Source organism: Aotus nancymaae, unplaced genomic scaffold (assembly GCF_030222135.1).
Source record: "Aotus nancymaae isolate 86718 unplaced genomic scaffold, 86718_ANA_hifiasm-v0.15.2.pri h1tg000007l, whole genome shotgun sequence".
Classification (NCBI taxonomy): domain Eukaryota; kingdom Metazoa; phylum Chordata; class Mammalia; order Primates; family Aotidae; genus Aotus; species Aotus nancymaae.
Genome location: NW_026988418.1, coordinates 6,302,519 through 6,327,448, shown reverse-complemented (window position 1 = coordinate 6,327,448; position 24,930 = coordinate 6,302,519). Strand labels below are relative to the sequence as shown.

At 43.1% G+C, this 24,930-nt stretch overlaps 2 protein-coding genes across 3 annotated transcripts; both read right to left on the bottom strand.

The window, feature by feature from the left end:
* Positions 1 to 326: 326 nt before the first annotated feature.
* On the bottom strand, positions 327 to 2,489 carry LOC105705122 (heterogeneous nuclear ribonucleoprotein A1-like). The gene has a single exon (XM_021673362.2). It carries the CDS (start codon positions 1,210 to 1,212, stop codon positions 661 to 663), a length of 552 nt encoding a protein of 183 aa, XP_021529037.2. The 5' UTR covers positions 1,213 to 2,489; the 3' UTR covers positions 327 to 660.
* A 543-nt stretch (positions 2,490 to 3,032) lies between these two features.
* ERMAP (erythroblast membrane associated protein (Scianna blood group)) lies at positions 3,033 to 22,665 on the bottom strand. Of its 2 annotated transcripts, none has more exons than XM_012434784.3 (11): positions 22,352 to 22,665; positions 17,649 to 17,738; positions 17,069 to 17,416; positions 13,222 to 13,338; positions 12,613 to 12,645; positions 11,224 to 11,256; positions 9,437 to 9,457; positions 8,298 to 8,318; positions 8,173 to 8,199; positions 7,758 to 7,784; positions 3,033 to 5,501 (listed from the first exon to the last, which is right to left on the bottom strand). In XM_012434784.3, exons 2-11 carry the CDS (start codon positions 17,731 to 17,733, stop codon positions 4,786 to 4,788), a joined length of 1,428 nt encoding a protein of 475 aa, XP_012290207.3. In that variant the 5' UTR covers positions 17,734 to 17,738; positions 22,352 to 22,665; the 3' UTR covers positions 3,033 to 4,785. The 2 variants fall into 2 exon arrangements, with proteins under 2 accessions (XP_012290207.3, XP_012290206.3); XM_012434783.3 differs by lacking the exon at positions 22,352 to 22,665 and adding an exon at positions 17,883 to 18,485.
* Between the last annotated feature and the right edge of the window lie 2,265 nt (positions 22,666 to 24,930).

Below are 24,930 nucleotides of genomic sequence, written 5' to 3'. Positions count from 1 at the left end.
TACACAAGCTTCATTCCCATCTATAATTTTCTCTGGTACTATTATTCAATTTAGATGTATTGCATAGGATGTGCCAAAAATCATTTTTATAACCAATAATTCCGTGATTTTGCTTGGGTAATCCCTTTTAATGGTGAACTTCAGGTCACAACCATAACTACCAGTTCAACTACACCAAGGTTTCTGAAGACAATGGCTTCTCCACCCAAGCAGATTGTATATAAATTCCAAATAGAACCTGGCATCACCCTGAAGGAATTCTAACTTCACACTGTCGGGGAAATTTACCAAGATGGCTTCAGAATAGACTAACTTTACACAGCACATTAAAAAATAAAAAATTTATTCAGCGTCATGATCAGACTATTACATTTAGCAATCAACAGCATGGGTGAAAAAAAAATCTACATTAAAACCCTTTGTTGGAATGCTTTACACTTTCCACAGAACAGAAATTAAAATAACCTGTTATACGATTAGTTACAAATACAGTCCTCGAGCTTTTTGCCCATACACATGAGTATTTGTCTAAATCATGTCTTCTTTGTAGCAGCAAGGCCCTGCCGCCACTGTGCTTGGCTGAGTTCACAAATCTGTTGTAACCTGTAGCTTCCCTGTCACTTCTCTGGCTCTCCTCTCCTGCTAAGCTTTGTTCCCTAATTAAAATTCTGCCACTGCCATACTATTGCTGCTACTGGAACCGCCATAGCCACCTCGGTTTTGTGGTTTGGCAAAGTATTGGCCACCACCACCACAGGGGACAGAGCTTCTGCCTCCAAAGTTTCCTCCCTTCATGGGTCCAAAATTTGAAGACTGATTGTTGTAATTGCCAAAATCATTGTAGCTTCCACCACCTCCAAAATGGCTTCCATCATTACCAAATCCGTTATAGCCATCCCCACTGCCACCATCTCCACCACCACCACAGCTGCCACCAAAGCCACCACGACCACTGAAGTTTCCTCCATGACCAAAGTTGTCATTCCCACCAAAACCACCTCCACGACCACCACCAAAGTTTCCAGAACCACTTCGACCTCTTTGGCTGGATGAAGCATTCACCATCTCTTGCTCTGACTGGGCTTTCCTAACTTCACAGTTGTGGCCATTCACAGTATGGTATTTCTGAATGGCAATCTTAACCACAGAGTCATGGTCATCAAAGGCTACAAAGGCAAAGGCCCTTTTCTTGCCAATGCCTCGGTCAGTCATGATTTCAATCACTTCAATTTTTCCATACTGTTCAAAATAATCTCTTAGGTGATGTTCTTCAGTGTCTTCTTTAATGCCACCAACAAGTATTTTTTTCACAGTTAAGTGGGCACCTGGTCTTTAAGAATCTTCTCTTGAGACAGCTCTCTTTGGTTCCACAACTCTTCCATCCACTTTGTGTGGCCTTGCATTCATGGCTGCATCCACCTCCTCCACAGTGGCATATGTGACGAACCTAAAGCCCCTGGAGTACTTGGTGTTTGACTCTCTCATTCTCACATAGTCCATGAGCGTTCTCCATTGCTCAAAATGGCTCCTCAGGCTCTCATCAGTTGTTTCAAAGCTCAACCCTCCAATGAAGAGCTTCCTCAGCTGTTCGGGCTCTTTAGGAGATTCTGACTTAGACATGATTGCAGGGAGAAGAGAGAATTAATGATGCTTCTTCGGCGGCATCCATGGGCAGAAAGGAGCAAACTGATGAACGTATCTCCAAAGTGCCTTCTTTACTTTGAGTTGGTAACCCTTGACCATCCTGTAGACATCCAACGAAGCCTAGAGTCTGGTACCTCACTTAAGGCTTATGACTTAAAATCAAAGGAGGGTAGAGCTGGAAGGGAGTTTAAAGATAAAATAACCCAATCTCCTTATAGGAGAAGTTAAAAGTACCCTGTCCAAAGAGCAACCTCCAGGTCTCCCAGCACCCCTGAGCAGGGATTTTCCCAGCTTCTGTATGCATCCCTAGTTAACCCTGACAGTTGTTCATCAATCCAGAAGCAACAAGATCACCAAAGTATCCACGACTAGGTCATTTTTTTTTCAGATTTTATTTTTTAAAATAATAAAAGGCTAATGGGATATGTAGACTAACTACAGGCTTCTCATATCTGCACATTGTTTCAGTGCGAAGAACAAGGAGCATTGGTTTCAGAGCTAGATAAACCAAGAATAATTCTTGGCTCTACCACCTAGCCATTTGGAGTACCAACTTCTTCTTCCATAAAATCCCTGGCAGAATTACTGTAAGGATATTATATATACATATATATGCATGCATGTATACGTGTATACATGTGTACATACATGTATACATACATATATATGTATGTATGCTGTATATAGTTGTAAGGTTATATGTATGTATAATACATACATATATTGAGGTTATTTCTTGACATTAACATTCAAATCAGTAGACTGATACGTATATATATACATGTACAATGCACATACATATATGTATATACATATATATACATGTGTGTATATGTATTGTTCATACATATATAAAATAACCTTACAACACTATATATACAACATATCTACATAGATATGTATGTGTATATATACACATATATACATATGCATATACAAGTATGTGTATATGTACATAACATATATATGCGTATGTATATATACATGTTATATACATATACAACTATATAAAGCATGTGTGTATATACACATACATGTATACATACGTGTGTGTGCATACATGTGTATATATTATATGTATATCATATATGTATGTATGTGTATATTATGTATGTATTCTGCCTCCACAAGCTAATGATGTGAGTTCGTTTTAAGATTGGGATATTCAGAAATGTATGTTTGGAACTGAATATGGGTAAATGAAATACGTATACCTGATGAACACTATTAGTTTCTAAATTGATAAAATACTAGAGAGCAGACTCAGGAATAAAACTATGGCTTTAGTATGAACGGTGGCTAAACCTTGCCTTCAGGGACTGAAAGCTTTTTGGAAACCAATCTCTTACCTTCCCCACAACTCCTCATTCACAATGAAAATAACAACATACCAAACAACAAATACCAAACTTTTATTTTAAAACTGTACAAAAGCAAACAAAAAATTCCACTAGTCACTGTGACAGTTAATCTTATGTATCAGTGTGACTGGGACACAAGATGCCCAGCTATTTGGTCAAACATTATTCTGGGTGTTCCTGTGAGGGTGTTTCTCAATGACATTAACACTCAAATCAGTAGACTGAGTAACTGCAGACTGTTCTCCCAAATGTGGGCCAAGGGTCATTGAATCAGTTGAAGGCCTGAATAGAACAAAAGAGCTAACTCTGCCCTGACTAAGAGAATTCTTCCCTCCTGATAGCCTTTGGACAGGGTCATCAGCTTTTTCCCTGCCTTCGGACTTGAATTGAAACATGAGCTCTTCCTTGATGTCAAGCCTGCTGCCATCAGACTGGAACTAAACCATCAGCTCTCATGGTACTCCAGCTTGCTGACTTACCCTGCAGATCTTGGGGTTTAAAAGCCTCCATAATCATGTGAGCCAATTTCTTATAATAACCACTGTCCTCCCCGCCCTTTCTGTTTATCTGGAAAACCTTGATTAATACAGGAAAGAACAGAGAACTTCTGACAAACAGAAAGATACAGTTTCTGTTGCATAGAACTGTGTATTCATCTGCAAACTAATAACCAATATCTCCACAATTAGGTCAGATCACGTATGTGGTGTGACTTGAAAGTGACTAGGCTTCCGCAATACACACCCAAAAATCAAGGTCATTATTTCATCCTCACACCTAGTTTACCAACTTCTTATTTGAAATCAATACTCTCCAACCTAAGAGGCTGTTTGATACACCAATAGTCAAGTATTCCAGTACAATGGTCTTGTGGGGGGAAAAAGTTTCTAAGTTGATGGTTAAAACTGCCACTTTTTCTAGCTGGGCCTCTCTGAATCTCAGAAAGGGCTGGCACAACAGATTGACCCATAAGACAGTCACAACAGACTGAGCTTCTGAAGGGCTGGGCCAAGGTCAGAGGGCAATACATGGCTGAGCTCTCTGCAGCTGTGCTTCCCAGCTCCCTGATGTGCTCCTGAGGCTCTTCAGGGTTATAGCAACTGTGTTTAAAGTCCCTGTACCTAGTTATCATCAACAGGCAGATTAGTTTTTGAAAGCATGTACATTAGCTCTAGGTATTACCAAACTACGTTGTAAACAGCATCAAGAAAATAGAAAAGGATGGTGTGTTTTACTCCTCAGCTTCCCCCAACTCATTCCTGAAGAAAGAGGGAAAGAGTGAGTGGTCTAAAACATGCTTACTTATAGAAAGCTGACTTTGGGGGCCAGAGGCCAGAACTGAGAGAGAGAAGGAGAGAAAAGCAGTCCTTGATGGGATAAGGAAGCAGTCAGGGACTGGGAGCCATAACTTCTTGACTAAAGCTTGAGGGCAGGATGAGGCAGAGAAAATGTCTTCTAAATAACCCCTGGAGTAGAAGACTCTTTCCCCTGAACCTGAGCTGTATCTTGGTAACACATATTCAACATCTCCACCTACACCTAAACTGATTGTTTCATTTCCAGGAATCCTCCCTCCACATCACTGGGAACTTCAGTTCCTTAGAAGAAAGGCAAGCTTCAGAACCGAGTCCTGGGAGAAAAGTGGTACAAATAGAAACCACAAAAGGATCTGGATTTGGTTAGGGAGAAGAGACATTCCAGAATCATGGGGTTGGGCCAGGAGCCTGAAGTCCAGGGTGCTGGGCTGGATGGTGATGGGAGCAGGTAATATGACATATCCCTAAAAAGAAGGAACCTTGAGCCCCTGAAGGGCTGGGCCGAGGTCAGAGGGCAAGGACAGGATAATATCCTTCAGCTCTGGAGCCTTATGGGGTAGTAAGGAAGAGTTCACCTTCAGGGACATATCTCCATTAGCATAGCCTTTTCCTTCTGGCTTGGGGACAATTCGTTCCTCTGATTTGTGTAGTTCTGAACAAATGACTAGAGGTGCTGTGTTTTTTCCTCCATCATGAAGGCAAGGTTCAAAGAAAGGGCGAAGGGGGCCAGAGAAACTGTGGGTGAAAGTAAAGATGTGAGACTTGTCGGTCACATTGTAGAAAGAGATGACTCCTGCATCATAGTCCAGGAAAATCCCCACACACCGTGGAGGCTCTTTAAGGCGGAAGGAGGTCTGTGGGGACGTGAGAGCTTCATACTCATTCCCACGACTCTGTCGCAGAAGCCAGTGTCCATTGGCAGGTGAGGCAGTAACCTTCCCCTTCCTGCTCACTGACTCACTACACACCCCCAGAATCCATTTGGTCTTGTCTCCCACATATACCTCCCAGTAGTGGCAGCCAGACGTGAAGTACTCAGAGCCCAGGATGCTGACGACGAAATCAAACCTCTGGGGGTTGTCAGGTACAGACAGCCTTCTGTCTCCAAGCCTCACACATCTTTGGTCCTCTGAAAGGATGAGTTTGGGATGTGCTGTGTCTGGGTCCAGGGTCACTGCCACTGCAAAGAGTCACAGACAGGTGAGGTTTGGAAGGCTAGGTCTTAAGAGATTTGAGGATAGCTTTGCAAGGAAAAAGAATCTTTGGGTCTGCGATCACTGTCATTAGCCCATTTTAGTTCATGGATTCCCACCCCAACCATGTGTACTGGAACCAAAGAATATTGTCTTTCAAAGACTAGGTCTCCTGGTTGATTACTAAGTAAAAGAGGAAAAAGTTCTTCTTCATCTGTCTGTGAAGCTGCCTTAATCCTTCGGAAGTAATTACCTCCTATGATTTAAGTGTGTCCTTCTAAAGTCCATGTGTTGGAACCTTAATCACTCATTGCTGCAGTGTTCAGAGTTAGGGCCTAGTGGGAGGTGTTTGGGTCATGGGAGCTCTACCCTCACAAAGGCATTAATGCAGTTTTCACCAGACTGGGTTAGTTCTCTGAAGAGTGGGTTGTGATAAGGCAGGTCAGAGCACTTTGTCTCCTCTCTGCTTTCACAGGCACTCACTTGCCCTTTTGTTTTTCCAGAAGCAACTATGGCCATGCTATGAAGTAGCACAAGGCCTTCACCAGATACAGTCGCCCCATCTTAGACCATCCAGCCCCCAGAACCATGAGCTAAATAAACCTCTTTCCTTGGTAAATTACCCAGTCTTGGGTATTCTGTTATAGCAACAGAAAACAGACTAAGACACTACCTTTGTCTTTGATGTTCCAAAAGAATCAAATGTGTGATGATAAATATAGGGTTTGATGTTAGATCCTGTGGCTACATAGCATGTTTGAATCCCAGCTCTGCCGCATACTAGTTATGTGACCTTGGGCTTGTTATTTATCTCTGAACCTTAGTTTCCTCATCTGTAAAATTGAAATAGTAACAGAATCTGTGTTGTAGAGCTATTGTGCAGACTTGATGAACTAATGAGATAGTGTGTCATTCCTACATGAGTGCACGATGTTCATTTTGTCACCTAAAATTACTACTTATAATTATCTATTTGCTTTATTTTATTTGAGACAGGGTCTCACTATGTTGCCGAGGATGGAGTACAGTAGTTATTCATTGGCATGCAATCATAACACACTACAGCCTTGGCTTCCTGGCCTCAGGTGAACCTCCCACTGCAGCCTCCCAAGTACCTGGGACTAAATTATTATTCTTAAATGTTAATATAGAGAGAATGATTCTTTCTTAAAATTGTGGATTGTGAGTGTCACAGTGAGTCTCCTTCCTCCCCCAAATACAGGAAACAGGATCTTCTTGGAGAGCTAGTCCATAAACCATACTCGGTTGAGGTGGTGGCAGTAAGCCAGACTGAATGTGAGACGGAAGGGTTTGTGAGTTCCCAGAACGCCAGCCAAGGTGACCCGGAGTTCTCTCGAGTGGCCAGTTCATCAATTTGTTTTACTCTGCCTGAAGGAAGAGGGTGTGAACAGGAGGAGAATAAAAGCCTAGAAAATCGATAAGGATCCCAAAGCAGTGAAAAAAACAGATCCCATTTGAACAGCAGCAAAAAAATGCAAACTATTCAGAAATAAACTGAAAGAGAGGTACAAATCTTTTAGAATAAAACTATGAAAACTTTTCGTAGTATATATCATTGGGGCATCTGCTCAACGCATTCCCTTCTTCTCTGAGAATCTCAATCACCACCCCTAAGCAAATTGGTCTGCAGAGAAAGAAGAAAACAGCATATGTGTAGAAAGAGGCGGAAACAGTGGCTATTTATCTGGTTGTGGGATAGGAAGGACTTCCCAAACCTGACAGCATGGAAGAGACTACACAGGAAAAGATGAATGAATTTGACTACATGAAAATAAAACACTTGTGCATCAGAAAAATACTACAAGGACATGCAAATGAAAACTAATTGGTGACAAATATGATAAAGAGCTAATATACCTTATCTAGAAAGAGCCCTCACAAATCAAAAAATAGCCCAAATAGAACAGGAACAGACAAATCACACAAAAAAGAAATATAAATAACTGATAAACTAAAGAAAAATCTCAAAAATCACAGAAAACACTTAAGAAGACAAAACCGAATATTTATCAGTGCTCTAAAAGAGGGAACACTTTCTAAATCTTAATATGACTCAAGATAGATCACAAAGATTTTCTTAAATTTGATAAGCAGATATACAGATTTGATTTAAAATTTTTTAAATCACATACATTCCAGAGGAATGGAACAAAATCTAAGGTTACAAAGCCATAAGGAGGATGTGCTCTGAAATGGAGATCTATTTGATTGGTATAACTTACCAAAATGCAGCCGGGCTCTTCTCCAGCCTGAAAAACAAGAAAGAGGGATCATTAAAGCACTAGAGATGGCCAGGCACAGTGGCTCCAGCCTATAATCCCAGCACTTTGGGAGGTCAAGGTGGGGGGATCACTTGAGGTCGGGAGTTCAAAACCAGCCTGACCAACACGGAGAAATCCCATCTCTACTAAAAATACAAAATTAGCTGGGTATGGTGGCACAGGTCTGTAATCCCAGCTGCTTGGGAGGCTGAAGCAGGAGAATTGCTTGAACCTAGGAGGTGGAGGTTGCAGTGAGCCGAGATCACGCCATTGCACTCCAGCCTGGGCAACAAGAGCGAAACTCCATTTCAAAAAAAAAAAAAAGTAGTGAGAACTCCCTAGGGTGGTGGTCAAAAGTGGAGAAAGTGCATCTCACCTGAGTTTGCTGCAGCTCTTTTCAGCTCTATGAAAGAAGAAACAAGGGGGATGAACCATCACTGGAAACATTAGGGCAACAGGAGATAAGTTGGTACAGAAGTTATAAGAATGTGGGAAACTTACTCAGTTCACTCCGGAGTTTCTCTAAAGAATGAAAACAATTTGGCAAATCAGAAGGAGGGTCTCTACGTAGAGGCCTCTTCCCATAATGCTACAGTCCCATCCCAACCACGAGCAGATAGATACTCAATAGCCATACCCTGGAACTTCCCCAGAAGAGTTTGCAAGAGCAATTGATCTCAGCTGTGGACCATGGGAGTATCCCCAGAAGATACTGCAGAGGATCAGCAAATTCCTATGTGAGCTAAACCTTATCTGCAGGCTAAATAATAACACATCTCACACCTACAGGTAACAACAACGTAAATTCTGTAGATGTTGTGGGGGAAGAATAAAATATTACTTCATTTAAAACTATCACTGAGTATTGGACTTTGTGATCATGTACATTTTCTCAGTGTAATAATAATGCATAGATATGTCACCTGTCTGTAGTTTTATTTTTATTTTTATTTTGAGACGGAGTTTCGCTCTTGTTGCCCAAGCTGGAGTGCAATGGTGAAATCTCGGCTCACTGCAACCTCCACCTCCCAGGTTCAAGCAATTCTCCTGCCTCAGCCTCCCAAGTAGCTGGAATGACAGGCGTGGACCACCACATCCGGCTAACTTTGTATTTTTGATGAGATTTCACCATATTGGTCAGAGTCAGGCTGGTGTCAAACTCCTGACTTCAAGTTATCGACCCACCTCAGCCTCCCAAAATGCTGGGATTACAGGTGTGAGCCACTGCGCCCGGCCAGATTTTTTTTGAATGTTAAAAAGAGGTCCTCACACATGAAATGATGGAGAAGTACTGCTCCAGTATATTCAGTTTAATGAGGATCCCTTCCTCTTGGACTCCATCTAAGGAAATGTCATGCCTGGGTGATAAAAGGGACTTCCAGATGGCTTCACCTATGAGAGGTACATCTATTCTTCTTGGCGAAACATTTCCCATTTAAAGACTAAATAACAGTTGTGCAGAAAAGAGGGACAGAGAATACTTGAGAAAAGAGGACTCTGAAGGCCAAGAAAGCCCCAGTCCCCATGGCTTGAATTACCCTTGCCCCCTCCCTTCTGCCCCAGGAAGTGAAACAGAGATGCTGATTCTAAAGCAAAGGTGTCAGCAGGAGTTTGTGCCATGGATGAGGAGCAGAACTTACTGAGAGCTTTATGGAGTTTTCCTAAAAACCAGAAAGAGAGAGAGGAGTGAGTGATCAGATCCTGCCTCTTTTTCCTTGCAGCTGTGGAAGCCTCATCACTCCACCGCCCAAGATTAAAATGATGGTGATGCTTCTATGTCACTAGTCCAGCTCCATGGCCCAGAGTTCAGACCCAGAAATCTGATGGTGCTGAAGCCACTCTCTTAATGACCCAGCCTGCACAGGACTATGGTTCCTTCTTCCCCTTCCCCTCATTTTCGTCTGTCTGGTTTCATTTCTGCTGTCTTCATGAGTGTTTCTATATGTTTATAACTGTGGTATATAAGTGTATGCATTGCTGTCCTTTTATAGCCCATTGATGATATCTAAGGTGTAAAACTAGCTAAAGGCCTAGCATGAACTTGTTAATGTGACTTTATTATTTTCTATAGTAACTCCCCTGAGGTTGCAAATTTTATGAATTGGAGGTCCCAGAAGATTTGGAGAAATATATGTATAAGACATAGGTTGCCAGGGAGAACTTGCGGCTTCTCTGGAGGGCCATGTGGCCCACATTTCCCCCTACCCAGCATTGGCCCTGCCGAACAATTGAAGTTCCGAGTCTGAGTCCACCACCAGGCCCTGTGTGTGCCAAGGGCTGGGCATGTGCTAGGCATTAGGCATTGGAGCAATGCAGCTGAATACAACTCAGCTCCTAAGGCATTTATGGTTTATTGTTACCATCTCCACTACTAACAGCTTCCACTTACTGTCTTCTGTGCTGATACTGCAGTAGGCACCGAATCCTCTCAACAATGTGAGGTGCCTAGAATTGCTATTGTCATTTTATAGGGGGCTGGTCTGAGGCTCACAGGGACACAAAATCTGCCCAAGGTCTTCCAGCTAGTAAGTGACCAAGGAGGTAGGATTCAATCCAAGTCTGTCTGACTCCTGAGTCGGAGGCCCTTGCCCTTACCCCACACTGTTCCCTCCCACCTTGAGCAGAACAGCCAGTGTCTGCCAGATACACCCCACACTTGTGCCACTTGGAGGAGACGTAAGGAGGGAGGAGAGGAGACCCTGAAATCATTGACTCTGGAGTCATCTGAGCCAGTGACGTGTCTTCCCAGATAGACTTCAACAAGGTGTCTTTCAATTAATGTTCAATTAATTGAATAATTAATTCAAAAATATTCAATTAATGAAGACAAAATGGCGATAAGGAAAAGGAGTTCCAGGCACTGTGACAGATTTTATTTTTAAGGTTCCCTGTTTTAACAGTGAAAACAATCAGGTAAGGGGAAACTTACCCGAATTTTGCTGATGAGGAAACCAAAGCCCAGAGCAGTAAAGTGACTTTTTCAAGGCCAGTAAGTGGCAGACCAATGATCTGATTCAGGTGTCACTGACTCCAGAGCCTGCGACCCTTCCTTTGTATCACACCATCTCTCTCTATGCAAAGGTGATATGAATTCTTGAAATTCCTATACATCCCATATGACCACAGTAATACACTTTTCAATACTACGTAGACTTCCTTTTAAAATGATTGGCAGAAAGGCTAATGAAGGGAGTTTATGGTAATCTAGGCCTATGAATTTTGACCTGGGCACCTCCTCACACACTGCCACCAGCTCCATAGCCACTTGACATTGCAAACTAAATTCCAGTAATATCAATGGAGGATATATGTGTGCATATGTGTGTATGCTATTACAATAACAGACTTATAATAATGACTGTCAACATTTACATAGAAAAATGAAGAATGTGTTTTTTATTCTCTACCCCTTTATATATATCATTACCTTTTTCTTTAGCATGGTCTGAAAGAAGATTGTCTAGAGGAAGAAAGGAAAAGGTAATGAGATTTTTTTTGCCACTGCCTTGAGGGTCCCTGATTCCTATTGATTTCACCTGCCCTTGGACCTGTCCACCTCTGTCTTCACCTCCCCTGCCTGAGTTAGTCCCTAATCAACTCGCATCTGGACAACAGAAATGGCAGCCCAAATTGTCTCCCACATCCTGTCTTACTCCCTCTGGTTTCTACTAAACACTGCAGCCAGAGAGAATTGTTTAGTTTTGGTTTCTTTTTTTTCTTTTTTGAAACAGAGTCTTGTTCTGCCACCCAGGCTGGAATGCAGTGGCGAAATCTCGCCTTACTGCAACCTCCGCCTCTGGGGTTCAAACGATTCTCCTGTCTCAGTCTCCTGAGTTGCTGGGATTACAGGCATGCACCATCAAGCTTTGCTAATTTTTGTTTTTTTTAGCAGAGATGTGGTTTCACCATGTTAGTCAGACTGGTCTTGAACTCCCGACCTCAGGTGATCCACCTGCTTTGGCCTCCCAAAGTGCTGGGATTACAGGTGTGAGCCACTGTGCCTGGCCAAGTTTTTCAAAGCACAGTTCCATCTGATATTCCCATTCCTTGTTTTACCACTGATCTTACAAGAATGACTAAAATCCTGAATGTGACCCACCAGGCCTCAAGAGGCCCAGTCCCTCCGAACTCCCCAGCCTTACCCCTGCCACTATTCCCCTCACTCCTGCACCTCTTGAGCAACCCAGTGAGTGCCACTCTCCCCGACCATGCTTCTCTCTGAAGCTGTTCCTTCTGCAGTGGATGGTTTTCCATTCTCTCTTCACTCGTGACTTCTAGTCCTTCAGGACAAACTTCACACCCTCAACCCTCAAGCTTGGTTGGTTCAACCTGGTCATAGCCTTCACAGAACCAGGAGCTTTCCTGTGTAGGATTTGCACACATTTATTTGTGTAACTATTTAATTCATCTCATCTCCCTGACTACACTGAAAGTTCCAGGAGGGCAAAGACTCTGTCTGCTTTTACTCACTATTGCATCCCCAGAATCTAGTGTCGTCCAGAGCATTTAGTAGATAATTATCAACTATTTGTTGAATGAATAAAAGCTTCCCCCATGTTCGACCTACTCAACTGCCACAGAATAAGATCAAGCAATGAGCTCACAGGCAAAAATCATTACACATACAGGAAGGCAAGCTATTTTAAGTAAGAGGCAGTAAAAACTGGAAGCAATGGATTTAGACATTGCCACCACCACCAAGGATGGCAGATAATGGAATTTTCAGGAACAGAATCCAGGTTAGCAGGTAGGGGGGCACAGAAATTAACAACGAAAAAAGAAACACATCCCCTACCCCCAAGCCAAGAACACTTACCCACCTCCGTCACATGCTCATAGAGAAGCTTCTCTAAAAGAGAGAGAAAAATGTCAGCTTAGCTTAGGAAGGGCTTTGTCTCTAACAGGCACAATTGTCCCAAGATGGCCCAAGCTGCCTGAGTGGGACTGACTCCTTGTTACTATAGGTAAGCGGGCATTTGAAAGGATTAGAGAGTCTTCAAACCATCAGATAAGGGGAGGAATGTTGGATTATGTGACTGTGACTTTCAAAGTCCTTTGCAGTCCTGAGATCCTGTGAAATGTGACCATTTTTATGAGAGTCTTATCTGATAGATATAACTAAATTTCTTTATTAAAAGGCTATAATTAATTTCTTAGTTAATTAGAAGGCTGGCATAGTTGGTTCTTTTCTAATTTTTCAAAGGATGAGAATTTACAGCTCTGCCCAGGGGCCTCTCTGCAGTTTATTGAGTTCCCTTTGCAATGTGTGTCCCCAGGGCACGGCTCTGCTGGTTTTCTCCCGGCCAATGTGCAGGGTCCCCAACGTAAGGACAAGCATCATGTCTACCTCTACTTCTGCGTGGCCCTTTCCCAGAGCAGTCATAGTCCACTTCCCGCCAGCCTGGGCTCCCTTACACGTAATTACCTTTTGCTTTTCTTTGCTTCCAGATAAGGCAAAGGCACACCATGATGAGAAGTACCAGGACAGGCAGGATAACAGCCAGAGCCACTGCTGAGGGGGAGACACTCCCCACTGATGGGGCTGAAACAGAAACCACCAACAACTACCCTCAGGGAGATGTCCAAGAGCTTCTGGCATGCCTCAGATGGCAGGTGACCCAGGTACACCCCAACTGTCTCCATCACCTCTACGGAGAGATCTCTGGCCAAGAGGCTCTTTGCTTATCTTGGTGACTCAAGCCCTGGATGGCATTAAAAATAAGTAAGGACGGGAATGGTGACTTCTGCCTGTAATCCCAGTGCTTTGGGAGGTGGAGGCGGGCAGGGGTTCAGGAGTTCAAGACCAGCTTGAGGTCAGGAGTTTAAGACCAGCCTGGCCAACATGGGGAAACCATGTGTCTGTTAAAAATACAAAAATTAGCCAGGTGTGGTGGCAGGCGCCTGTAATCCCAGCTACTCCTGAGGCTGAGGCAGGAGAATCACTTGAACCCGGGAGGCGGAGGTTGCAGTGAGCTGAGGTTGCGCCATTGTACTCCAGCCTGGGTGATAAGAGTGAAACTCTGTCTCAAAAAAAAAAAAAAATCCTGAGATGTTCCTCTCTCAGGAATGGTTTAGATGGTCCTGCCTCAAGATGATGGCTTAAACAAATTTCTGGACCACAATCTCATCCTGCCCTGTAACTCAATGGAAAAATAAGGCAGGGACTTCAGAGATCTGAAGGCACTCTCCTCACTAAGCGCCTCCAGTCTTCCCAGGAGCACCTGCCTGTTTACCCCTGTCAACCCCCACTGTGCTCCAGAAGAGCAAGCCTTTTTGCTCTGAGCACTGTCCACGGGGGCAAAGCAATTTCTATGGTGCTACAGCAGCTGGCCTGAAGCCTAGGCAGGAGAGAAAGGGGAAAACAAAGAGGAAATAGACGAGAAGAAACAAGTAAAACGGGGCTATAAGTAGAAGTGGTTAAGAGCCTAAGCCGGGGGTGTGTCCTTGCTCAATGCTGTGTGACCTGAAGCAGGAGACTGAGCCCATCCAAGCCCAGTTTCCCTCATCTGTAAAATGTGTGCATGACAGGACTCCTTATTTCCTTGAGGTTTGGAGAGATTTAAAGAGGTCAGTCATATAAAGCACTCAGTCTCCTGAGTAGCTAGGATTACAGGTGCGCACAACCATGCCTGGCTAATTTTTGTATTTTTTTGGTAGACAGGGTTTCGCCATGTTGGCCAGGCTGGTCTCCAATTCGTTTCAAGGATCTTTAAAAGGTTTAGGCCAGGTGTAGTGGCTCACACCTGTAATCCTAGCACTTTGGGAGGCTGAAGCAGGAGGATCACTACAGTTCAGGAGTTTGAGACCAGCCTGGACAACATAGTGAGACCTCATTTATATTATAAATAAAAAAGAAAAAATAAGTAAAAGGTTTGAACCCTTTGACCCATTAATTCTACTTCCAGAAGCATGGAAGTAGATATTTTTTTTCTAAAAAAAAAATCAAAATCACTTTTCAAAATATGTTCAAAGATGTTCACGGCACCCTTCATTATAATATAAGAAAAATTGGAAAGTATCCAGATGCCCAGAAACAGGGCTTTGATTAATTGTATTATTCTATAGCCACATGGTGAGATACTATGCAGCCCTTAAAATCATATTACTTAGGGACATGGGCAAAAAATAAAAGAGCTCATGACATCCTAAGTGGAAAAAAATCCTGGGCACAAGAATACACGTATGTAAACATACACATGCTCAGAGATCCATATATACAAAAAAGTCTTGCAAGAAAGATACAAAAATGTCAGCAGCAGTTCTCCCCAATTTAAGCTGTTAGAGGCCACTTTTCAGTTTCCTTTAAATATTTTAGATTTTTTTTCAAATTTTATATAATATACATGCTTTATCCTTAGAATTTAAAAAAATTGAAAATTCCTCTTAAAGTTCCTACTAGGGTAGGAGTTTCCTCTGGAAGCACCAGCGGCTTCAAACCTGTTTCCACCCCAGCTTTTACCTGCTATGACCACAGCTGTGGTCTTCTCTTGGCCAAGGGCCATGTTGTGGACAGTTCAGGACACATTCCCCAGTGTGCTGTCCCTGACTCTGCTAGACACTGCTGTTTGGAAGAGCCCAGCTTTTTTCAGAGACTAGGCCTCTGACAGGGATGGAAGTACCCTGCCTTGAGGGTCTCTCCACTTGGCCCAGGGCTCTGGGAACCATCCCACCAATCTGCACACCAACAGGGCCTCCGCTAGGGTGTAGTCCAGCCAGAGCCCTCTTCCCCCATAGCCTCCTGTGATGAACAGAGGCAGCTGTTAATGGAACTTGAATGTCTGCCTTCTCTCCACCCTCTCCCCACGCTCCTCCCAATGGGATAAGCCAGTCTCTAGCTTTATTCTCAGACATTTAAAAACTCACCCATAGCAATAACTGTATCACATGATTCAGATTCCTTTGGGCACCTTGGTCCCCTTTTAAAAATTACTTTTCAGCCGGGTGTCGTGGCTCACACCTGCAATCCCAGCACTTTGGGAGGCCGAGGTGAGCAGATCATCTGAGGTCAGGAGTTCAAGACCAGCCTGGCCAATGTGGGGAAACCCTGTCTCTACTAAAGAATACAAAAATTAGCTGGGTGTGGTGGTGGGCGCCTGTAATCCCAGCTAACTCGGGAGGCTGAAGCAGAAGAATCGCTTGAACCCAGGAGGTGGAAGTTGCAGTGAGCCGAGGTTGCGCCATTGCATTCCGGCCTGGGCGACAAGAGTGAAACTCTGTCTCAAAAAAAAATATTATTTTTCACCCCAAAGGACTCCATATTTGGAAAGTCTGTCTTTCATGTTGCATACCATGAAGTCAGGATGAACCAATTACTTCAAAACACTTACTAGTTTTGAAGTATTTCAAAAGATAGTAAGTGAACAAAAGATAATCAGCATGTGACCATGTGAAGCCAGTGTCATTCAAGCAAATGCAAAGACATGGTTTGGGTTGGGTTGATTTGGGTTTGGTTTGATAGACTGATTTTTTTAAATATTGGTAGACTGATTTTTTTGGTGGACTGATTTTGGGTAGACTAATTTTTTAAAAATATTGAAGCTAGTTTGAGAACACTCTCAACTGGGTGCAGTGGCTCACACCTGTAATGCCAACACTTTCGGAGGCCAAGCGGGGAGGATTGCTGGGTTGGAACCCAGTCTGGGTAACATAGGGAGACCCCATCTCTGCTAAAAGTAAAAAAATATTAGGCAGGCATGGCAGTGTATCTGTATTCCTGGCTACTTGAGAGGCTGAGGTCGCAGGATTACTTGAGCCCAGGTGGTTGAGTCTACAGTGAGCTATGACTGTACCACTGCACTCCAGCCTGGGCAACAGAGTAAGGCCTTGTCTCAAAAAAAAAGGGAGAGAGAGTAACATTATCTCTACCTTCTTGACCCTTTGTGTACTCAGAAATCCCAGGAGAGGTCGCATTAAGTAAATCTTGTTACAGCAGGGGATCTGTCCCTTGAAGCCATCATAATGAGTTCCTTGATAATGGAGCATAGAAAGACGACCCAGGGAGGAAAAGCAACTATCTGAGCCTCCAAGCCCTATTTAACCAGGACCTGCATTGTACCGTGTTTTCCAAAGTCTGGGTTCCTTCCTTATCAGAAATGCCTGCGCCAGCTTCATTGCCTCGGCTGATGAACGCGATGGACGCGTCTGGGTAAGGCTGAGCTGTCCTGGCACGTAAAAACTACATTGCAGATGAAAGAAAAGCCTAGACATGGAGGTCCTGACTGAGCTTGTCCAATTGCCACAGATGACCCTGGGCACCTCAAACCCATCCTAACCTGCAACCTGCAGGATCACGGTGTCCTCTTTACTCAGATTTCCAACCTGGATCAGACATCGGTAAGACCCTCCGTCCTCCAGGCGCACGTCGAGGATCTGCAGAGTGACGCTTCCCTCTTGGGCGTCTCTGACCAGCGCCGTCCTCCCCATATATTCCGGCATCAAATCTTCATCCCGGTCCTTCCCATCCCGGAACACGTGAACGGCCTGGGAGCGCTGCGGGTACGGGGACCGCAGCCACCTCACCTCCTCGGGCACCATCCCGGGCCAGAGGGAGAGAGGGCAGAGCAGCTCGGCTGTGCCCCCTAGCGGGGCCACGTGGAACTTGCCGGCATCCCCTGCGAGGCCTGGACAAAAAAAAAAAAAGGCTTACTGGGAGGGAGCGCAGGAGAAAGCTTGGGAAGGGAAGGGGAAGGGGATATCCCAGGGACGGACAGAGCCCTGGAAGGGCTCTAGAAAGGATTGCTGCGGCGGAGGGAACAGAACCCCAAAAGCAATAATGTTTCCAACCAAGCTTCCTTATTCTAGGATGCCAGCATCCCATGTACCAGGCAAGGAAAGAGGATCAGAAACTCCTACCTGACACGTGTGCAGGCAGCCGGAGGAAGACGAGAGGGATGAGGCAGCCAGAGAGCCAGGAGCCAGCGGAACTCGCCATCTCCATCCGAACTAGGACAGACAGAGGGAGACAGCACAAGCGGGCTGATGGGCTTGGCGTGACAGAGGGTATGACCCAGGAGCTGGGCTGACACGGCTTTGCTGGTGCTCTGGGATCACAAAGGCCGGGGCTCCAATCCCAGCTCTGCTACTTACCTCCTCGGGATATTACGACCGAACTTCTCTGAGACTGTTTCTTCATCTTCAAAAAGGGTATTTTGTGAACTGTGCCTCCTTGAGGGATTATGGTGAGGGTTGAGAGCAGTAAATGTTCACAAGGAGGCTGGCGTGTTAAGTTTCTAAATGCAGTGAGTGAGGATGACGGTGCAGATGAGATGAGTGAGGATCCAGAACTTATACCCAGAACTAACGAAGGAAACACCAGTAATGGTCTTTTTTTTTTTTTTTTTTTTTTTGATAGAGTTTCACTTTTGTCGCCCAGGCTGGAGTGCAATGTCGCGATCTCAGGCTCGCCACAACCTCCACCTCCTGGGTTCAAGTGATTCTCCTGCCTCAGCCTCCTGAGTAGCTGGGATTACAGGCACCTGCCACCATGCCCAGCTAATTTCATATTTTTAGTAGAGATGGGGTTTCTCCTTGTTGGTCCCACCTGGGCCTCCCAAAGTGCTGGGATTACAGGCATGAGCCACTGCGCCCAGCCATGGCCTCTTTTTATAGTTGGTGTCCAAGGCCAGGCTTGGGAAGTGCCTGTTTCAAGCCAATCTTTGCCCATGATGCAGCCTGGAGGTCTTCCCTGACAGCCTTCCAATTGACTCTTGACAAATAACAGATCAAGGCAGTGAGGTCCCCGCCCCCCCCCCCCCCCCCCCCGCCCCGTCACCCTGAAGGCACTAATCCTACAAATTCAGTGTCTGGAGCTAGAAAGACCTGGGTTCAAGTCTTAGCTCTGCCTATTAGTAGCTCTGTGTCCCTAGGAAGGTTGCATAACATCTCTGGGCCTCGGGTTCTTAATATTGAGTGTGAGGGTTCAAAGAGATAGTCACTGCAAAGCACTGGCCACAAATGCCTGGCAGAATAAGTGCTCAATAAGTGTGCAGTCGTTGTTATTATTACTAACTAAATGAGGAAAATTATCCCTGGCAGGTACAGATGACTGTGTGCATTAACCACAGGGAGACCCTAAAGGATTTCCTCCTGTAAAGCTCTTTCCCCACCTGCTTGCTACTGCCTGAAATTGCTTTAGCAGGAAACAGAATTTCTCATGCCACAAGTGAGGATAAAGTTTAAAATTATAAACACTCTAGGAAAAGACAATTCATCTCTTAAATTCTCTCCAAGGTTTAAATCCTTTCCAAAGAGGAGGCTTTTGTATAAGTCAGTAGGCCCAGTCCCTGAAGGTCACGGAAAAGGCCATGGCACCTGGAGGAGGCATCAAATGGAGATTGGGAAACTGAAAATTGAACACATTCTCATTTTGAACACCCAATTCTGTTTTCTTATGGCAAAGAGCACACTGGTTTAAGGTTGTTCTTGTTTTTCTCTAAGTCATATTTTATACAACATACCCCTCTAATCAAACGACAACATACCACTAGGCCATAGTGAGGTTAGGATCACATTAGGACACATTTTTTGTGACTGTCCCACTCACTGTCACCAGCTACTCAAAAACTACACAAGAGAAGTTAAGTAAATGAGAAAAGCTCTCTATTTTATCAATTATAGTTGGAGGTAGAAGTAGGCAGCGCCCACGATTTCCTAGAGTTATCCCCAAGCCCAGAATCCCTCAACTTTCTAGTGACTATGAAGCACACCCTGAGTAGACATGCGCAGAGTGACACAGAGCTCCAAGCTAACCCAAGGCTGCCTGAAATTGAATAGGAGCCATATTCCAAGATTCAGACAATCTATGAAGTGGTGAAGAGGGTGAGCTCTAGGCTGGGCATGGTAGCTCACGCCTATAACCCTGCACTTTGGGAAGCCAACGCAGGAGGGTAACTTGAACTCAGGAGTTAGAGACTAGCCTGGGCAACATAGTGAGACTCCATCTCTACAAAAAATAAAAGAAAATTAGCTTGGCATGGTGGCACGCACCTGTAGTCCTAGCTACTCAGGAGGTTGAAGTGGGAGGCTTACTTGAGCCTGGGAGGTTGAGGCTGCAGTGAGCCGTGATTGCACCACTGCACTCCAATCTGGATGGCAGAGTAAGATCCTGCCTCAAAACAAACAAACAAAAAAAAAAACCTTTAAAAAAAAGGATGAGCTCTAGAGTCAGCCTGGGTTCAAGTCCTGGCTCTGCCATTTCCTAGCTGGTGGCCTTAGACAGTTTAGTTTACTTCAAACCTCCTCTTTCTCACACATGAAATGAAATAATAGTAGTAATATAACACTCATAGATAGGGTTATAGTGAGGATCAAAGAAAATACATGTAAAATGATTTGCACCAGATGCTGGAAATAAAAAGCAAATGATTCCTCCTGTTAGCTTATCACTCTATGCAAGAAGTGCTACCAGGTCTTTTATTTCATATTTTCTTATGCAGATGTAAGAACCATCTGGTCACTATACTTATCTCCAGGATTTATTCTTCTAATCTAATTGGCCAGGATTGCCCCTTCCTCCATCTCATCAACATGTAACATATCAATATTGTAGTAATCAACATCCTATTAAGGTATGGCTGAATTAACACTAAATCATAAATGTTTCTAAATTGTAATATTGTTCTAAATCAATAATGGCTCCTATTTATTGCATTTGTAGGTTCTCTATATATATTCTCTTCAGTGCTGACAACATCTCTGAAAAGTAGGTATTATTCTCTTTTACACTTAGAACAAGAAAGGCTATCATACACAAATCAGGGTACTGAAGTGAATTGCCAGGATCCTTTCTGGAAGCAGATAGAACGGAAAACATGGATAAACAAATGAATGAATACATGCCTGCATAGCCTTGTATCACAAGTTACAAAATGAGCAAATGACCACCTCACTTTACAGAGTGATTATCATGGAATCCCTTTACAAAGAAAATTTCCCTAACAAATATAAAATACAATTTCACTTCCTAAAGTTCAATATGCATGCCACAATCTGGGGCTTTTTCTATCTTACTTATTGTTGAAAAATCTGGAAATTACCCAAAACGAGGACAACAATTTCAAATCATCTGTAATTCCTCATGATCACACCCCTGCACTCCAGTCTGGATGACAGAGCAAGACCCTGTCTCAAATAAATAATTAAATACTTTATATGCTGTTTTGATACCTGATATGTTCACCAAGTGCTACATTATGTGCATTTCCCAAGGTGATCAAATATTCTTTACATGACCTTAGGATTCCATTATGGACATAGAATTTTAGAAATTATGTTATAAAATGTAAAAGTTTTAAAATAATTCTATATTGGAGGATATTTAGGTTGTTTTCCAATACATCACTATTATAAACATTGCCACAGGTGACAGTGAATTGAGGGCTAGAATCAGAGGGCTCAGTCCTAGTCTTGGCTTGGTCCCTTACTCCTGCATGACTTTGTGACTTTTTTCTTTTTTTTTTTTTGAGACTGAGTCTCACTCTGTCGCCATGCTGGCGTGCAGTGGTGCAATATCGGCTCACTGCAATCTCCTCCTGAGTAGCTGGGACTATCTATAGGTGTGCACCACCATACCCAGCTAATTTTTGTATTTTTAGTAGAGACAAGGTTTCACCATGTTGGCCAGGATGGTCTCGATCTCCTGATCTTGTGATCCGCCCGCCTCAGCCTCCCAAAGTGCTGGGATTACAGGCGTGAGCCACCGCACCTGGTCGTGACTTTGTAACTTTAAGCAGGTCACTTAGATTCTTAGGCCTTGAGTTTCCCATCTTTAAAATGGGAAGACTTTTCATTTGCACTGCCAAATTGCCCTCCAGAAAAGTCATATTAATTTACCAAAGTATTATGTGAAATTTCATATTTTCCCACAACCTTACTATCACTGGATGTTATCATTTTATTTAAAAAATTGCCAATTTGATGAGTAACAAAATGCTATCTCTCTTTTTTTTAATTTGATGGTGTTCTATTTTGATTTGTATTTCTTTGATTTCTCACTTGTTATTTGGATTTTGTCAATTACCTGTCTATGTACTTTGTTCATTTTTCTATTGGGACATTTATCTCTTAATGGCTTGCAAAATTCTTCATGAACTAACCATTTTTTCCCCACTACACATGTTGGAAACATTTTCCCCCAGGCAGTTATTTACATTTTAAGTTTGAAACAGTTTAATTTTTAAAACTTCTAAATCAGAAAAAAGATTGTAACAGATGTTCTCTTGACAATCCCAAGCAGTTTAAGATGACCTTGCAAATCTGCAAATGATCAGTCTGAAAGCACACAGCACAGGGTCCAGCAAATAGTGAGGGCTAAATAAGCATTGTCTGTAATTTAATCATGATGACAGTATTATTTAAATAAGAGTTCTTTGAAAAAACCCATCCAGCTCTCTTGTCATTTGTCTCCTTTTGTGTTTCTTTAGTGATAGCTAACAGCTGCCCCATTTCATCCTTGAAAATGTTCTTGTGCGTAAGGAGAAGGGATTATTTCGCTACTGAACCTAAGGATCCTGATAAAGTTAAAGGACTAAACAACATGAAGAGAGGGGAGAACTCACCACCTTCTGGATCATGGACCCTTGTTCCTCTCACAGGCAAAGCTGGAGTTTGCAAGCTGGAAACACTCCTTACCCATGAAGAGAGATCAGGGGGCAGCAGGCAGAAGCATCAGGAAGGTCGAGGGATGTGGGCCAGGGGAAAGTTCACATTTTATAAAATGAGAGGCCAGGGCTCTCTGTGCCCCACAGTACTCTTTTCTAACTGTCCCTGTAAACCAGCAAGCCACACCCTGTCTGTCAGCCTTTGATAAAAGAACAGAGCAAAGAGGAGCCTCCCAAAAATCGAGGGAACCACTGAGTATGACTGACCAGGTAGAAGGGAACTTTGCCCCTCCGCTGCCTTTTCCTCCAATGCTGCCAATAGAAATTCTGTTTGATATGTTTTGATCCTATCACATTCTTTCTAAAAACCTTCCCCTCTTTACTTTTTGAATCAGAGTACATTGGAAGATTGATTTCAAAGACATCCACCAATTAGCCACCTTCTTTAACTCACTCTCTTTATCTCTAGCTACACCCTGACATGTGCCTTCTGACAAGCAAACTTGCTGACTGTTCAACATGTGATAAACGCTTCCCTCCTGTCTTGCTTTCATAATATCCTTAACTGTATATTCATAATCTCCATAATTATATCCTTAATAATACATTATACATTTTTATGTCTTTTTAAAGATGGAGCCCATTGTACGTAATTCCCAGTGATTCCCTTTTTTTATCCAACATTAATTTCTGAGTCTAGCAGACAACTGTGGTGGCCCACACCATGTCCCCTCAGCCCACTCAATTTTGATGTAGCTGAGACTTGTAGACAAGCTGCCAGCATGCCCCCTCACAGGCCACAGCATCCTTCGGCTTACCTGTCTCAGGGCTCTCTACAAAGCCTTGGAAGGCTTTGCAGCCCAGGATTTCACCAAAGCCGAAGTCTTGGAGACAGAAACAGCAGTAAGGGGAGTCAAGGGAAAATGCTCCAGCCTTACACCTTCAGCTCTGCGCTGTATTCTACATGATTCCTCCAAATGTTCCCAATGTGACTGAGCACAGCACTCCATAGTGACAGGTGCTCCATATTGCACCTTTTATTGACTTTTTTCCTTCTTTGCTCACTCCCATTTCTGCTTCCTGGGATTACCTCCTAAACACACTCCTGCACCAAAAGATTTGTCTCACATCTCATACTCTGTTTTGGGGGAGTACAAATTAAGACACTGAAATAATCTAGTTTGTTTCACAGAGCGCTAGGATATTCATTCACTGCTATATAGTATAGTAGACCATTATATAACTCTACCAACAGTTTCTCTCTTCCCTTACTGATAGAAATGTGGGTTGTTTCCAGGCATTTGCTTTTATAAACAGTACTGCCCTGAACATTCTTGATAGATATTTCCTGCTCACATGTGCAAGAGTTCCTCTAGAGCAGCAGTTCTTAATGTGTGGTCCATGAACCTTGGAAGTCCCTGAGGTCCTATCAGCCAGGTTAAAACTATGTTCATCATAATAAAGACGTTGTTTGCCTTTTTCATGGTATTGACATTTCCAAGGACCCTGCAAAAGCAACAGTGGGTAAAACTGCCAGCACAAATCAGCAAGTGGCACCAAACTGTAGTAAAAGTTACAAATTTTATTAAATCTCACCTCTTAGAGACACATCTTTTCAATATTCTGTGTGACAAAATGGGAAAGATGCATACGCAGTTATGCTGCATATCAAAGTATGATGACTTTCTCGAGGAAAAAACCTTAAATGATTGAGTTGTGAGCTGAAGTAACCACTTGACTCACAGAGCACCATTCTTACCTGAAAGTACAGCTATAAGACAAAGTATAATCATTCAGACGTGGGTATCTGGCAGACATTTTCTCCAAAATGAAGAAAGTGCACCTGTCACTTGAAGAAAAGCAACTGACAGTGTTTGTTGTCAATGGAAAATTCAACCTTTTGAGCAAAAATTCGAATTTTGGAAAATTTTTATCTGCTATTAAGAGTTTGATACTCTCACAATAGCAAAAGACTTTTCTGATGAGATTGGTATTGGTATTAATAAATGTGATTTTTTGATGTTGTATTATGAAATGTGTCAACATTTAGAAGATCTGTATAACTCAGTGACCCAGCAATTTCCAAATGACCAATGCATGTGTTGACAAAACCCTGCATGGGTAAAACATTCATTCGAAATGCAAGAAAAACTGTGAGTGTTGCTATAATAGAGTATAAAAAGGTCATTGCTATGGTTTCAGATTTCACATTACAATAAAACTTTAAAAAGCTATCACTTGCTGAGTTTTGGTGTCTTATCAAAGAACATCCATGATTATCTGAAAAGGCTATTGAAATGTTCCTTTTCCAATTACATACACTTCAACCATAAAACATATTGCAGCAGATAGCTGGCTTGAGAATACAGCTGTCTTCTATTGAGCCAGACATCTAAAAGATTTACAGCCATTAAAAAGAATAAAATCCTGTCATTCAAGGTGACATGGATGGAACTAGAAGACATTGTGTTAAGTGAAATAAGCCAGGCACAGAAAGTTAAACACCACATGTTCTTACTCATAGATGTTAAAAAGAA

Bases quoted from the DNA above. Each gene is read 5' to 3' on its own strand.
- ERMAP (XM_012434783.3), bottom strand. From the start codon at position 17,928: ATGAAGAAACAGTCTCAGAGAAGTTCGGTCGTAATATCCCGAGGAG. The intron at 17,739-17,882 runs GTAAGTAGCAGA...TGTCTGTCCTAG, and splicing joins GGTCGTAATATCCCGAGGAG to TTCGGATGGAGATGGCGAGT. The intron at 9,458-11,223 runs GTAATGATATAT...TCTGGTTTTTAG, and splicing joins AGACCATGCTAAAGAAAAAG to GAAAACTCCATAAAGCTCTC.
- LOC105705122 (XM_021673362.2), bottom strand. From the start codon at position 1,212: ATGACTGACCGAGGCATTGGCAAGAAAAGGGCCTTTGCCTTTGTAGCC.